The sequence below is a fragment of the Ambystoma mexicanum genome, chromosome 8 (genome assembly GCF_040938575.1).
Source record: "Ambystoma mexicanum isolate Mex_15411 chromosome 8, UKY_AmexF1_1, whole genome shotgun sequence".
Taxonomy (NCBI): domain Eukaryota; kingdom Metazoa; phylum Chordata; class Amphibia; order Caudata; family Ambystomatidae; genus Ambystoma; species Ambystoma mexicanum.
Genome location: NC_090929.1, coordinates 1,310,292,092 through 1,310,309,082, shown reverse-complemented (window position 1 = coordinate 1,310,309,082; position 16,991 = coordinate 1,310,292,092). Strand labels below are relative to the sequence as shown.

The following is a 16,991-nucleotide window of genomic DNA, read 5'->3' as shown; positions in this document are numbered from 1 at the left end:
ACATTGACTGCAGCCTCTGTAGTTGTGTATTAGGGTGGGGTAGTGGTAGCCATGGCTTACCATTAGTGCACAGAGCTCTGCGTGAGGATGGTATCGGTAGGAGGGAGGAACACGTGCTTTCTTTGCTGGGACCTGGGGACATAGTTTCCTTAGATACAGGCTGCAGCCTCTGTAGTTGTGCATTAGGGTGGGGTAGCGGTTGCCATGGCTTACATCAGTGCTAAGAGCTCTGCGTGAGGATGGTATCGGTAGGGGGGAGGAACACGTCTTTTTTTGCTGGGATTGGGGGACATAGTTTCCTTAGATACAGGCTGCAGCCTCTGTAGTTGTGCATTAGGGTGGGGTAGCGGTTGCCATGGCTTACCATCAGTGCTAATAGCTGTGCGTGAGGATGGTATCGGTAGGAGGGAGGAACACGTCCTTTCTTTGCTGGGATTGGGGGACATAGTTTCCTTAGATACAGGCACCAGGATATTGACTGCAGCCTCTGTAGTTGTGCATTAGGGTGGGGTAGCGATAGCCATGGCTTACCATTAATGCACAGAGCTCTGCGTGAGGGTGGTATCGGTAGGATGGAGGAACACGTTCTTTCTTTGCTGGGACGAGGGGACATAGTTTCCTTAGATACAGGCTGCAGCCTCTGTAGTTGTGCATTAGGGTGTGGTAGTGGTAGCCAGGGCTTACCATTAGTGCTAAGAGCTCTGTGTGAGGATGGTATCGGTAGGAGGGAGGAACACGTCCTTTCTTTGCTGGGATCTGGGGACATAGGTTCCTTATATACAGGCTGCAGCCTCTGTAGTTGTGCATTAGGGTGGGGTAGCGGTAGCCATGGCTTACCATTAGTGCTAAGAGATGTGCCTTTGGTTGGAGATAGCATTTGTGGGAGGGAGGGAGAATCTCTGTCCGTCTTCCCTGGGCTCTGGGGACACTACCTCCCTTGCTGCTGCCACCGGACCTTTGTCCGAAGGTGTGCCCGGGCGGGTGACAGCCTTTGATTCTCATCTGTTCGCGCTCCTGCTGAGAGCTCTGCGTGAGGCTGGAATGCTAATCAGGCAGTAGCTATATCCGGTCTCCTCGCTGCTCAGAGCAGGGGGCGGGAGGGGCTTCAGCAGCGAGGCTCCGTCCGCAGGCAGCAGAGAACACAGGGCAGAGAAAGGGACGAGCAGCCCCTCCCCCGCCATCTGCGACCCCGGTAGCCGCTTCTCCTCCCCCCCCCCCCCCCACCCCCGCTCCGAGAGACAGCGTGGCCCTCGGCATCTTCATTCCGCCTGCCTCCCCATCTCTCACAAAGCATCACCGCTAACATGTCCTACCAAGGAAAGAAAAGCATCCCCCGGATCACGGTGAGTGAGGGCGGGGGCGGGAGGGGAAGCTGCTCAGGCAGACGGAGGGGAGCGCTAGGGACACCGACAGCCATGATTTAAAGCTGGCCGGGCTGGGAGTGCGGGCAGAGGCCGTCACGCCTTGTTTATTTATCGCACCCAGGTCTCAAACATTGTCCTTGTGGTTGATCCTGCAGGCGACTACCCCCAGCGCTGACCTGGCCTCTCAGCGGAAATGGTTCGAACCCCGTAAAAGCACACACATGTGTTTGGACCAGAGACATAGAGGCGGTACATTTTCGGTATCCAGTAAACATTTCCTAAAATAACGAGAGCGAGATTGATAAAGGACATTTGTCGGGCCCATTTATGCGCACTATTAGGGAAGTATGAAAAGGCGAACAGCTGTCATAAATTGCATGCCTCTTGCGCCGTACCCTCCCCCATCACCTGAACGTGAATTGTTGGCAGCGATAGGAAAAATGTTGAATGTTTTGATATGTTTGCTTGCTCCCCTCTCTCCACAGCATCTCTGTCGCCTGTCATCTCTTACATATGGCACCATTTTTAACATTTGTTGACCTGCTACATTTGCTTAGCAGCGGACGTTTCTCTAAATGTGTTTCTCCTTGCGGGAGACATCTACTCTGCGAGAGAAAATTCGGAGCCATAAAGGGCGCTCTGAAAAGGGCGGTGCACTTTCCTCCTCATATGGCAAATCGATCAGCGCGAGGAATAAACACGTTAAAAATGCGCACGCCAATTGTTTCGTGAGTGCTTTGCTTGGCAGCAGCAAATCGAGAGACGAACGATTCGCGGACTGTCCCAGGCCCCATGGTTCCTTAGCTTATACCGTAGCACTCATGTGTGTGGCGCTGCTCCGCTCATGTCGCGATTCACGCACATCTCGTGGAGTGATGCACCAGGGGTCGTGATTCGGCCTCAGGTCTCATTCCACATGACAACAACGCAATGGAAGAACAAAGGGAAGGGCGAGGACAGGCCCGGTGGCTGTCAGAAGGCCGGGGGCTTGTTCCGCTCTGCCGGGGCTCCTTTGGGCATTAAGGCGCACGCTCACTCCACGAGAGGCCCCAATGGGATAACATAAAAGCAGCGTTCAGAAGTCGCTTTTATTATGGTGTTCTCTAGGTCATGCATACAATGATTCCTTGTATAAGTGGTCCGTGTTTACGCCTCCCTTTCAGCAGGACTTGGTCGGGGACAGCTTTCTGTTGTGTTAGCCACCAGGCTGCATTTGAAAAGCGCAACGTCTTGCAGTTCCGTGGCCTCGTGGCTCGCCCCCGCAGACTGTAACTTGTAAACACTTGCACTTAATGTCTTCAAGCGTGCGTACACCCAGGTTCGGACTGGCTAATAGGGGCATAAGCCCATGGCCGAACCAAAAACCAACAATGCTTGTGTGGGCCAGTTTTTTTGGGTCAAGTGGGGCACTTTTTTGGCCAATATGGGCCCGTTTGATGAGTTCTTAGCTATGTGGCTAATAGTTTTGACCAGTGTTGCTGAATAAATATTCTTTAAAATGAATAATTTGCATCACATTTAATTAAAAGCCTCGCCCTTGGGTACCATTCAAACAGCGTCACAAAAGGAATGAATTCCCATTTGCAACTGTGGGCCACTTTTTCGTTGGTGCACGAGACAATTTTATGCCCCAGTCTGACCCTGCATACAACCCACCCAAGGGGTGACAGGACCTTGTACAATTTACATCAGCATAAAATAACTTATACATTGCTCTCAGAACGAAAAGTGAATACCAGGCCTTATACTGGGCCCTGTGAAGGAATAACGGTTTCGTCGATCGGGTGCAGAGAAGTCAACGGGGGTCATTCCAAGGTGGGCGGTAATGGCCTACCGGTATCGGTAAGGATGCCAGTGCCGGTAACCCCCTACCGCCCTATTCCGAGGTCCCTTAGCGGGTCCCACCAGGAACGGCTGGTCTGACCAGCCTTTCTTAGCGGGGCCCGTTAAGGGACCTTGGAACTAATAACGGGCCCGCAATTTGCGGGCCCATTATTAGCACCTTCCCTATTCCCATTGAGCCCTGTGGGGGCCTGGAATGGGAATGGGAATGGGGAATGGTATTTGGCATGGGGACTTACCGGGTCCGCATAGGTCGGAATATCCCGGTAAGTCCCCATTCCGCCTACCCAGACCCGAGTTTGGAGGCAGCCATGGTGCTAATAGCCTCCAAACTCGGAATGACCCCGAACATCTTCCAACTGAGAACATAAGCGTTGGGGGTAACGGCCTCTGCATTGTGAGGGGGCAGGTCCTCTGAGGACTCTTTATGTTTTACGAAGCTGCCCTATGGCATACCACCGGAGAGTGCAAACACAGTTAGCCAGTTCCCTGCTTGGCTCCCAGGGCCATGGGGGCCTGCTTATATTTCACATCTAAAGCCCCCGTGTGGCGGTGCAGATCACACACAATTATACACTTTCTAAAAGTGGCAAACATGTTATAATACGGTTTAAAAAAAATCTGATCTGCTGCCATTTGCAAGGTGTCCAGATTCTCTGGTGGATTGGGAAAATGTGGCAGTGAGAGGGAAGAGTGGGAAATGCAAGATAACTCTGCTGTTGCTTTGATGGCAGGAAGTCAATACGTCTCCCGAGCACTGCGCGTGGGACTGTTTTTACTAGTTCTGCATCGAGGGCATAGAGGCATTTGTGTCGGCAGAGGAACCTCACATGCCAGTGGTGCTAGTATCCCTCTGGCTGGGGTTGTGTTGTGTAAATTGTATGCAGAGGTCTACAGTTTTGTTGTTTGCTCTCTGCTGGGGATGATATTAAATTGCATTGTGTGAGTGGTTTAGTTGATCCCCATCTAGTGTGTGTGACCGCAGAAGTTAGAATATTAGTGTGGGGATGGTTATTGTTAGGTGTGGGCCAGGTGGGCAACTTTCAGCATCCAACCGATGTGTCCATGAAGATTTTGCTGTGGGGGGTGTCCTCTGAGCGATGTCTTAATAGTGATGCTTAAGGTACTTTTGAGGAGATGTCCCTAGACTCCCTGGTGTGAGCTGCTTTCTCTGCCAGTGGACAATGTGCAGCAACTGGTGCTGGACGATTGGGGAGGGACACAAGGGGAGACTATAGAAAGCATGCAGCAGTGGGTGCCAAGTTTTGTGAGAATAATTGCGGAGCAGATTAGTAGCGCTTTTAGAGAGGCAGAGTCCGGTGGGATCCCTGGGAGCCTCTCAGCATGCCGTGAGGTCAGGTGTGATATCTAGATATACAGGAGCAGTGCTGGAAATGGAGAACAAAATACTCTGGGAGCCCTCTTATCCTTGGGGGGCGAGGGGGTAGGGGGCAGGACCGAGGGGCGAGACTCCAGGCAAGGTCACACAACACAGTGGGCCTCGTCACAAGTTGGGCGGTATCTGGGCTGTAATACCACCCAACTTTATTAGCGTTAGCACCCACCGGTACAGAGGTATTACCAGCCGATAACGGGTTAGGTGCTAACTGTAAGTCCCCATTCCCCATTGTTCCCACAATTTTAAATTTGAAACATATCTGTGAAAGTGATCCAGAAGGAAACCCTTTTGAGTGAGCAAAGGAAGTTCTGGTTTTTGTGTTGGTCACAATTCTCGCCCTAACAAAAAAGTCTGTACACTCTAAGAGATACATACCAATTTGGAGAGATTCTGAACCGGATGCAAGGCTTTGGCTGCCACAGCATTCAGTCTGCCTAGTCTTCTAAAGTGTGGGCTGCTTGTGTGTGAGGCTCAACTTGCAAACAGCTCTGGGAGTTTCCTGGGCTAGTAACTGGGACTTGGGACATGCTTTGGGAGGGCTCTGACAAGAAAATATTTTCTGGAGCTTTGCTCTGTCTTGTTCCGGCCCAATTCCTGCACCGTACAGGAGCCAGTCACACAAATTACATTGGTCATCAGGCTCAAATCACAATACGGCACTAACTGCATTGGACCCCAGGGAGCAGATCACAAAGAGAACACATTATAATGTGAGACCTGCAGGGAAATTAACAATATAGCAAACATTATTGTGGGGTTGCCACAGGGCAGAATTACCCTGGGCCACCATGGAGCACAATGACGTTGTGGCATGAATTCTGGAGGGACACCAGGGAACAAAGTCGGAAAACTGCACAAATTGTGGACGGACACTCAAGGGTAGAAGCAATGCATCTGGGACATGAGGGACCAAAATCACATCACAGCACAGATTACAATGAAACATCACAAAGCAAAATCACAGTGCAGCCCACATTATGAAGGGGTCACTAGAGATCACAATCATAGGGCCTCATTACGAGTCCGGCGGTAGCTGTGCCGGAAAAACCAGCAGGCTGCCGCCGGACCTGAAATACCATTCCGCCTCTGTGATTGCTGGAATCACCAGTGCATTACAACCCCGGTGACCCGGCAATTCCGGAGGCGGAATTCCATAAATCCCCATTCCCATGGAGTACCATAGGACTCCATGGGGATGGGGACAATGGAAACACTGGTTCCGTCTATGACGGAGCCAGTGTTTCCATTTCCGTCTGCAGGCGGGTGGCGTTATTCCTGCCAGGTCAGACCTGCCGGGAGTGACACCTCCCGCCTGCAGAACTCGAAATCAGCCGGTCCGGAAACAACGGTGGTGGTGGATTTACCGCCACTGTTGTTTCCGGACCGGCAGGATCTTAATGAGGCCCATAGTATCAGAAACAAAATGAAGATTGATACCAGGGAATAGAATTAACGTGTGACCAGGTAGAAAAATTACACAACAGCTACATTATAGCACCAACTATGGTGGGACTCCAGGAAGTTAAAACTGAGTATATCACAAATTATGATGGGCCACTAGGGGCAGACGTACAGTGGGACAGCAGTGTGTAAAAACATAATATCCCTCTAAGTACAGCGGGGCACCAAAGGAAAAAATACTGTGTGGCATCGGGGAACAAAGCACAGGGGAGAGAGCTGCTATAGGACACCAGGGAGCAACAATAGAATATAGCAACAATTACAATGGGACACAAGGGAGTACAATCACAGTATATTACACATTATAGTGGCACACACGGGAGCAAAATCATTGTAAAGCACACATTTAAATTCTATTCCAAGGGGCAGAATTGCTGTGCAACACCAGGGATCACATTCACATATAGCACAAACCACAGTGGGACACAAGAGAGCAAAAACAGAATACATACAAAATGATGGTGGGACACCAAGGGGCAAAGGTGCTGGGGAACACTAGTCGTCAACATCACAGTATAACAGAAATTATGTTGGGACAACATTGATCAGAATTGCTGTGGGAAACCAGAGGGTAGAATCACAGAACAGTGCAAAATAGCGTTGGACAACGTGGAGCAAATGCAAGTATAGCACTCATTTGCAGAGGGACACCAAGGGGGAGAATTGTTGTGGGACAACAGGGAGCAAAATCACAATATAACCCACATTATGGTCTGACATGTAGGGGCAGAATTGATGTGGGGCACCAGTGAGCAAAACCTCAGTATAGCACAAAGTACAAATGGGCACCGATGGGGGGAAAAAACAGTAGCACAAACTATGGTGGGACACACAGGGGCAGAATTACAGCGGGAAATCAGGGAGCTAAACCACAATGCAGCACACATTACAGTGGGATATCTTGGAGTAAAGTTTATGTTAGGACACCAATGGGCAGAAATACTTCAAGGTGTCATTTATTTGTCATGGAGTCATCTGGTTGTGGTATGAGGAATTTGGCAGAGCAGGATGGGGTGATATGTCACAGCGGCAAACGGACATCACGCCTGTCTTTTGTCCTTCAATGGCTGTCCTATCAAGGCTTCCATGAGTCACCTCTGTTGTAGCGAAGGTCCCCGGTCACATGGTTTTACTTTCCAATGACCAGCTGGAAAGGAGGTCTGCTGGTTGTCGGTACAGAACGGGGAGGGAAGACTTCTGGAAATCCTCTTAAGTGAGTGCTCTGAAGACTCTCTGTGTGTAGGCCTTGGACTGGGCTGCTTACATGCGGTTTTACTATCCAATCACTGGCAAGGAAGGCCGATGTCAAACGTAGAGTAGCAGCTTTCTGTACTAGCTAGATTGTCCATGTTAATCCCAGCCAGGGTGTGTCTGCTATAAGTGGGTGAACATAGCAGGAAACTAAAGATACAATGTTTTTGAGCCAGAAGCATCTCTAGTCTTCAACTAGTAAGTAGGAACTTCCTCTGAGGAACAAAGAGCTAGTACATAGTAACATTCTGTCCATTATTTATGACCTATGAGGCTTTAAATGTTTTCTATGTATGTCTTAATGCTCCTTTTTACATATTCCTAAGCAGAGATAATATCATACAAGGATATTTGTTTGGCACAAGTTGAACTGAGGAGTCAGAAATAGCCCTTGGTAGTGGTTGGTGTGAAGCTAACCAGACTCCTCACCTAGGTTACTAACAGGAGCGAAATAGCTCACTGCTATTTTGTTCCTGGCTGTAAAATGAGATTCTCTTTGTAGTGGTGTAGTTTTGTGAACATCTCTAACATCAATGCATGTGTGTGAGTGTGTGTGCTTTTGTGTGGTCTGTTCAAAGATTTGGTGTTTAAGGGGATCCATTTGCTACACAGAAAGGTTTGCCCATTAGAAGATCAGTGGGAAAATATAGAGTGCATTTTGTTGGTCATGAGTGAATGTGCACATATATGATTTGTGTGAGCATGACGTGGTAGGTGACGTGATCTACTCTGGAAGTGCCTAATTTTGCCAAAGCTTGACCATCATACTGTCTCCTTTTGAGTAGTTGCATGGAGTGCCTGCATGGTGCCAGCATGATACTTTGTGTAGGCTCCATGCTACCACATGTAGATATTATTTTATATCCAGCGTGTTTGGACATGTTTTAGGTTTGGATGACCATGCCTCGTGCAAATGTTTTGCAGCAGTGTTTTGCATGGCTGGGTTTGATGGATTTTGGTTTTCAGGGGGATGGCCCAGATTTATAAAATTTCAAGAGCTCAAGTGAATAGTTTCTGCCATGAAAGTTAGATCTGCTAAATAGTCTCACTTTCAAACAGCACTCTGTGTTTTAAAAATGGGTGTTTGTGAGTTTATATCCATGTGGGCATTGTAAAGATACTGGTGGGGGGTGCCTGTATTTCTGCTCTCTATATGGTAGAGGAGAGGCACAGAGGACCCCAGCCAAGAATCTCTATTTGGTAGCAATGGACGAGAAATAGAGGCCTAGCTTCTCAGGAGGTGATGCAGGCTGGTTCTTAAGTAGAGTGTAGTCCCTGAACCCACACAAAGGAAGGGCCACACATTGTATTACTGAAAACACAGACTTTATATAATTAATATTCAAAGGTATGTACACGATCACAATAATGCACTTTGTACTCGGAAATCAACAATGATAAATATCTACAATTCTAAAGTGGTACCACCAATATTATCCGATCTTATTAAAGTGCATCAACTATACTGTTAGAATGTCACACAGATCAATAACCAGGAAACCAGCAATAGAGATAGAAGGGAAAGCAAGCTGGTTGAAACAATAGGCAGAAGACTGGCCTCTACCGCGAAGCGCAGTTCTGTGTGGAGATCCCCCCACCTGGGCAACTTGTAAAAATAAAGATATAGCACAAGCCCAGTCCAATAGTCTTATTCTCTCCTATTATGTTTTTACCCCCCCCAATGTACCTGGTGGAGTAGAGTTCTTCGGAGAAGCGTCGCCGGATCCTTCTTGAGTGACCCCCTTTCAAGCAGGAATCACGGATCGTTGAGAGGCATTGAAGAAGGTGAACTTGCCGTTGATGGCGTCGATGAGAAATTCAAGGGTGCCGGGACAACGACGTCGATGCAGGCGGTGCTCGTCAGCAACGTCCTGCGAGGATGAGGTGTGCGGGGCACCTCGGCGAGGGATTGTTCAGGACCGCAAAGAGTTTCAGAAGAACTGTGAACCAACAAGGGCGTCAAGTCGTCAAAGTCTTTGTGGCCTTCAGGTGGCGCGAAACCCACCGGCGGATTCTCCTTGGTGCGTTGGTTGTCCTCGACTTTCTCCGGTGGGACAAAGCGGTCGATGTGGCAGACAAGGGAGCCCTTTGATTCAAATGTTCTTAGGCAAAGGAGCGGGCGGCTCCGGTCATCGGCAGCACAGCGTCAAGCAGTCTCCGTGTCTGGGCAACACAACTTCGACGGGCCTCCAGCGCTTACACAAACCTGCGAACCCTGGTCGACCGCAATGGACTTCGACAGCGGTGAAGTTCTGGTGCTTCACTTCGTTCTCCTCAGTGGTCCCGTCTCGGGTCGGCAGCCTTTCAGGGTCTGTCTTCCAGGGAGCGTCGGCGAAGGTTAGCAGTGCTCGATGGTCCCTCAGAGCATGGGAAGAGGGCACCTTACCAGGTCCTCTCTTGGATCAGTCTTCGATGAATTCGGCAGCTTCCAGATCAGGTCGAAGAAAATGCAACAGCAAGTCTTCTTCTTCCAGCTGGGTGTCGAGGATCAGCAGTTCCAGTTACTCTTCAAGTGTAGACACAGCTTCTGAACAATTTCCAGTGGTGAGAGGTCCCCAGATATACTATCCTGTCTCTCATCCACACTGCTGGGTCACTCTCAGCAGCCAATCCTACAGAAGGGCATTTATGCAGTCAATCAGCCAATCAGGCACACAGTGCATTCAGGCCATCCTCCTCCTTCTCAGACACTCACAACAAGGAACGTGGATTGGGACAAGTACCCAGCCATTCAACACTACACACTGCATTCAGGCCAGTTACGGGCAGGGCTGTCTCAGTCTTTGTCTCTCATACCAGAAACCAGACAACCACAACAAGCAGTGCATATTGGTCACACACTCCATTCACCCAGGTCCCACCCACAGGGCGTACCCATCACATACAGTCACTGGGAAGGCTCCAGCCAGTCTGGACTGGACTTCACAACAACACCATATATGGAACTTCCACCCAACAGCCAGTCAGGGGGAAGGGACAGAGTCAGGGCTTCCCAGGACTTTGGGAAAACAAGGTAACAGGCAATAGAAAGCAAGAGGCCACAGGGGCCATCTTGTTTTCTATCAGGAATCAACTGATTCCAGTGGCAGGGCCTGTGTATCCCAAAATGGAGGATACTCAGTGCACCTGTCGAATTCAGCATGGAGCTGCCACCAGCCCATACCCTGCTATGTGTGCCACTCATAGGTGCCCAAAAACATACACTAGGGGCACAGGGTTGTACCCCCACCCATGGGTGCCGTAAGGGTATCCCATGGGTCTGTTCACCAAACCAAAAGAGAGAGAGCTGCACCTCCAGGTGTCCCACATGAACACACAATAAAAGGCAGTAAAGGACAAGGATACGGAGGCCCTGTCCCTCCGATGTATTTCCATCATCACAGGCATGCAGGCCATTGGGTGTTTAATTGAATATCCACATATAAGAAATACCATGTATACATTCTGCTGGGCATCAGTAATTGCCATGCCAGCAGCTGGGAGGCCACATGGTACCAAATATAAAAGTATGCACAGCAGGGAATTTGCACATGTGGAAACCAGGTAAGAGTGTTCAAATAGGTTTCCCTTTAAAAGAATAATTGGCACTAAAGAAACCCTTTTATCTCCTACAGCCTCCTAGTGTCACATCTCACCTTTTTAATCAAGTATTATAAGCTGAAGGAAAGCATGGCGTGGACAAGATGCTGAAACCAAGTTTGTTTTAGCAGCAATGGGACTACACTTTAAAGAAAAGAAAAAACTCTTCAATCCGATTGTATTACGTTCAAAGTGGAAACCTGTTTTTGGTTTCCAAATGTGCTACAAAAGTGGTAGCAGTGTACACATTTATAGGAGCATCCAAACCACTCCAGGCACATGTCCTCCCAAGGATGTATTCCTAGCATATCTACAAATAAACTTATCCTAAATTTTGCACTGGCCTTTTTTGGACTAAACACAGAAATCTGTGTGTGTGTAAACAAACAAGCTTCAATTGTTAAATTTTAGTTTCATGAATATGGTGGCTGGTCAAATGTCACCTTTTAAACTTGGGGACAGTGCTGAAGTAAAGATACAAATATATTTTGTTAATGTAATGTAATGCATCATTTGTATTGCGCCTTTCACCAATGGTGAATGGTCACAACACGCTGTAGGTTGAATGCTCTTGGGGGGACCGAAGTCCAGATATGGGAAGCATTTGAGGAGGTGCTAGTATGCGTGTGTGCATATTGGTCAGTACGATGATATAAGGGGTGTTCAAGTCCCTGCTAGCCAGCCATGTCGAGCTTGCAGGTCGATGGGTGGTGATAGGTAGTCTAGAGAGGATATGCGAGATCGGGAGAACCAATATGTGTGCAGTTACTTGCGAATTTACGTCGTGAACCGTAGCTGCATTCTTATTGCAGAGGTGTTGTGCAGAGTGTCTTCCAGTGGCGTATTATGGCAGATACGTGCAGGTCTGTGGCTGTGCCTTCAGTTAGGTTCTTTATGCATGGAGGTTGAGAGGTTCAATGCATTGTCTACATTCTAACAGTGACCTCGGTATAACATTATGGCTAGACTCTAAGGGCCTCATTACACGGTAGGCAGTAGCCATGGTGCTATACTGCATTCGGGTCCTTGTTCCCGGAATAGGGACCTACCGGGTCATTCTGACCTTGGAGGACCCTGTAAGTCCCCATTCCGGGAACCATTCCCCATTCCCATTTGAGCCCAAAAATGGGAATGGGGGTGGGGATGGAGCTAATTTATTAGCTTTGAAGTCCCTCAACGGGTCCCTTCCCTAAAACCAGGCTTTAGGGAAGGGACCCGCTAAGGGACCTCGTAGTAGGGCGGTAAGGGATTCAATGCAAAGATTAAGCATTCTTCTACATTCAATATTTGCGTACATTATTGTGAGAAATTCGACCATCTGCACAGTGGGTGTGCACTCGCTTGGGCTTTTTTGAAATTTTAAATGAAATTGAATGATGGTAGATCAAGTGCTGTAAAATGTGTGGGGCTAATGCACACACTTTTTCCAAGGTATACAGTGAATATATACCAAAAAAGAAATAATAAATGACAATTTCAATGAATTAAAAATAACGAAAAAATAGTGAATTTCTTCTAGAAAATATATATGGGGTGGGGTAAACGGTTACATCTTGTAGGGAGGGGGTTGAGGTGGGTTTTTAGCAAGGCAAGTGGAAAGGAGGGTTTGGGGGACCCCCCCAAAAAATGTTTTTTTGGTTGCTATTTTTAATTTGTTATAATGTAATTAGTTATTTAATGATTTGTTTTCAGCACAGGGAACCATTTTCCTATGCTCACCGCACGACATACACATCGACCCATGTACTCTGGGTGGACACAGCCTAAAGGCACAGACCTCCCTGTCATATTTAGTTGGGATCTGACAGGTGGAGTACATGATGCATCTCAGAAGGGTGGGTCAAAACCTACCTCCTGCCATGGCCAGCCTAATTAACTAACAAAGGCTCCATGGATCCTCCCTTTCCCTTTGTCTAACCTCTGCTGCTGGTGGCAGCCTCGCATTCTAATCAAAGTTTAATTCAAACATGCCCACAAGGGGCCTGGCTGCAGAGGCTAAACAAAGGAGAAAGGAAGCCCCCAACAACCTTTGATATGCACTGTGTCTACCTGAAGCCGTCTCCCGCCTCTCAGTATCAATGAGAGTGAGCTGTCATGTCTGGTGCATATATTTACAGTAGGCAACCCCTGCAGGGGGACCGCATTCAGAGGGTAGGAATATGTGATTCGATGGAGACAGAAAGTCTGGTCTCGCTACATCTTCAAGGGAAAATGGCCGCTTTAATCAGGAACCACAGAGATCTCAATTATCCAGAGTGACCCTTTTATTCATAACAGACAGCTCTATGGGTGGGACTTAGTACTACATTGTTTCACCCCTTTACCTTGTTCTGTTGTATAGCACTCTGGATATGACCTCATCCATTCTGATTGGATTGGGCCTGGCTGTCTGGCCTTCAGAATGAGAAAGTGAGAGTCATTCTCTCTGTCAGAAACTACAGGTCCCATCCATTCTGAAACCCCCTTCCAGTAAGAGAGATAGCGTGGAAGCACACATAAATTATGTTTAAGTGTGTGGGCTTTTTCCAGACCCCATAGTGTCTATCTGTTTGACAGGGAAGGGGGCCTCGATGATACATCTTCCAGTCTCCAGATCTAGACCATTCCAGCCAGATCTCCCCCTCATGCCCCCTGACACTTACTCATACACACATCTCTACACTTATTTAGCATCAGCCGCCCACCTGCCCTGACACTCACACATGCATGCACACACTCACACACACTCAGTCTGTCCCCAACCCACACATGCACTCAGCCGCAGGCAGGCCCCCACCAAGCCTGACACTCACTCACAACCACACTCCGATCAGTCCTCCACCTGCCCTGACACTCACCCATACACCCACACTCACTTAAACATGCATTCAGCCTCAGTCCACCACCCACCCTGACACTCAAACACGTGCTCACTCACACATACAGTGGATACATTTTCTTACTATGGGCCTCATTAGGACCCAGGCGGACTTCGCGGTGCTAAATGCACCGCGAAGCATGGCGGAAAGCCGCCGATAGCGCCATGGGGGTTGGCGGATTTACCGCCCCATTCCGACCTCGGCGGAGCGGTAAATCCCCAATCCCCATTCTGCCCTTCCCCATTCCCATTTTTGCCCCATAGGGTATAATGGGAGTGGGGAAGGAGTTAATTACGCCACCGTAAAATACGGTGGCGTAATTAACAACGAGGTCCCGTAGCGCCATGGTTTTCTCCGCCTGGTAAAACCAGGCGGAAAAGGCCGCCATGGCGCTACGGGAACTCGTAGTATGGCGGAGAGGTACGCCATGCACTACGCTGGCGTAACACCCTCTCCGCCAGGGTCCTAATGAGGCCCTATGACATGAGCATCAAGAGTAAAGCAAACATCTAAGTGTATTGTGTGGCAAGACTGGATTTATTTTCGTACTATGACATGCTTTATTAATGAGCATCAAGTGTAAAACTAACACAAGTATTGTTAGATGGCTAGACTGGGCTACTTTGATGTAATCAGTCTGGATATTTATTTATTTATTTATTATTATATTTGTATCGCGCACCTAACCCTCAGGCATCTGGGCGCATCATTACCTGACATGGCATTGCATGTATCAATGTGCATGAAGGGATAAAGCCCGAATGATGAGTGTTCTTACATGACTAGACTGTTCTATATCAGTGCAGCCAGTCTTGACATTTCTTTTTATTGTGTCAAATCCAGCAGCTGCATGTGGGCGTAGCCAGGATTCTCAAGCAAGTGGGCCTGAAGCTGATGTAGTTGGGCCCACCAAAGTGACATTAACATCTGTAAATGCCCACACAGAGCTGCTGAGTGGGCATTTACAGATTTTGGGTGTGCCTCGCCCGCTCAGGCCCTACCCTGTCTACGGCCCGCGTATGTCCTTACATATGGATACTGCCATATGTTGGCAGAGCCAGCATGGACATAATTTCCTACAGTATCATTACTGGCACTATTGGCAAAGCAAACGAGTATGTTCTGATATGGTTATGCTGATGGATATCGGTGCACCCAGCATGGAAATGTTTGGGTGCAGCCAACATGAAATTTTTTTGAATACTGGTGTACATTGAGGGGAAGGCATCATGAAAATGCATTGGAAAATGCTCCTGTCCGCTGTTGGTGATTTACATCTATTGGATTTTTTAATGAGTAACCCTGCAAAACCAATTGAAATCTGTGTGGCGTTATACCCAATTTTTAAAAACATGTAACATTTCAACCCATTATTAAACATGTTCTTGTAGGGGAGAACCCCTGATGGCCTCTTGCTTTGTTTGGGCTCCCTTGCCATACTTGGACGTACCCATATAACTATGGGAAACATTTACTCCTCTCCAATTAAAGAATTCGCCAGTAGCCACGCGATACATCCCAACAATTTTGCCCGGAAGACCAGCGAGAAATGTCTACATGAAAAATAGTGCGAGGGAAAGCCTTCGAGATATACACATCATCCTGAAAAATGAAAACGGCTGCGCCTCCAAAGTTCACACATGAAAACACCAAACTCAACGCAGAAAGCAACCTGCTCTGAGACTCCTCCTAGGTCCCTGCAGGAGATCTTTCCGACCTCTTCACACATCTTGGAGCTAAAGCATGCAGCATGCAGCTGAATAAGTGCTAGCAACATTTAACGTGTATCAGGAAACCAGTGCATTATTCATGTACGGATGGAAGTGCACTTTGAGAACACATTGGGGTGGGCAGGTAGGTGGATGTGCGGTGCGGTGGGCAGGGGGAAAGGAGAAGCGGCCCTAATTCCACTTCATTTCCTCTGTAAACTTTTACCACTGGTGTCACGACATGTGTGTGGGTGCACAGGTGGGATGTGTCTGTGTGCACAGGTGGATTTATCTTTTTGAATCCATGTGCAGATATTTCAAGGGTTTGGGGGTGTGGTGTGTGTGTGTGTGTGTGTGTGTGTGCGTGCGTGTGCGCGCGCGCAATGAAGGTGGTGTATTGATGGGACTGCAGTTTAAAGTGCTGCATAAAAGTATCGAAGGGTGTACAGCCAAGTGAAGTGTTGGTGCCATGGGACTGTGTCAAGGGCAGATGGAGTGAATGTTACTCATTTCAATTGCTCTTCTCTGAAAACGCACGTATAAATCTACATCTTAACACATATTGCAATCCTCTGTGCTAAAGTGGTTGCTTTTGAAAGCTTCCTTGAAGCACAGATGGACAGTGGGTGCCTTCAGCATAGTATGAAAGAGAGGCAGCCAGGATAGCATCCACGGCTTTAAGAAGGCTGGGCGAGCCTCGTCAGGCCACCTCATTCTCCCAAAACCCCTCCCAAGCCAGGCTGCTGCTTGGGAGCTCTCTGTCACTCACTTGTGTCTGGAAGTGCACATCATGTTGCTCACACTCGCAGCTTGCCAGGAAGCGATCAATTTACAAGGGATGAAAGGAATGAGAGAGTAAAAAGAAGGATTCCAGACTTCGTACTAGGACAGGCCAGCCCCAGCATGACTTTACATGAATTGGAACAGTGCCATATAGATAACCCCGTCTGGCATACTCTTTTATTGGGCGGTTACAAGTACCTCTCTGAAAGGCTGCGGTGTTCAGAATGGGAAAGTCCTCAATAGCGCTACCACAGTTCCTAAAAGTACATGCGTGTCTCGTAAGAGCTCGTTTACCTCAATTAGCACTTGATGATTGACAGCCTGAGCAGAAACCCAAAGAACTGAAGGATCATTGTTTGCGCATCTCTCTTACCTCTGAATAGTGAAGATGTTGGCCAGTGCCACACGCTGTTCCATGCGGTGCAGGAGGGCGTCCGGCCATCATTTCGCTATCTGGCAAGTTTCAAGCTATCTCAAAACCTCAGAATGACAGCCCCACAGAAGACTGTGCTTACAGATCATGGCTGGAGCGGCGCACGTGCATTTGCATTTTAGATGTGCCTTTTATGTAACTGACACTTCCCAGCACTGTGGCCTTTCCAGCGGAACCAGACTGCTACGAAATAAGCTCAGTCTGTTAATGTACCTGTCACAGAAATTCATGTTTCATTTCCAATTCCCAGGTTCCAGTCCCAGAATGAGCTTCTTATGTTTATATGAAATATGAATTTAGCCTAAGGTTTCA

The 16,991-nt window shown here is 48.3% G+C and overlaps 1 protein-coding gene across 2 annotated transcripts in view; it reads left to right on the top strand.

Moving 5' to 3' along the window:
* Nucleotides 1–16,991, top strand: part of DPYSL4 (dihydropyrimidinase like 4) — a 314,640-nt gene that overhangs the window by 21,763 nt on the left and 275,886 nt on the right. Inside the window, exon 1 of one of the 2 annotated variants that reach the window (XM_069611422.1) lies at nucleotides 797–1,343. The exons of the other annotated variant lie outside the window; for it this stretch is intronic. Coding sequence (XP_069467523.1) covers nucleotides 1,305–1,343 — 39 coding nt within the window. The 5' untranslated portion in view covers nucleotides 797–1,304. Of the gene's footprint in view, nucleotides 1–796; nucleotides 1,344–16,991 lie in introns of those variants that run through there. 2 annotated transcript variants of the gene reach the window in all.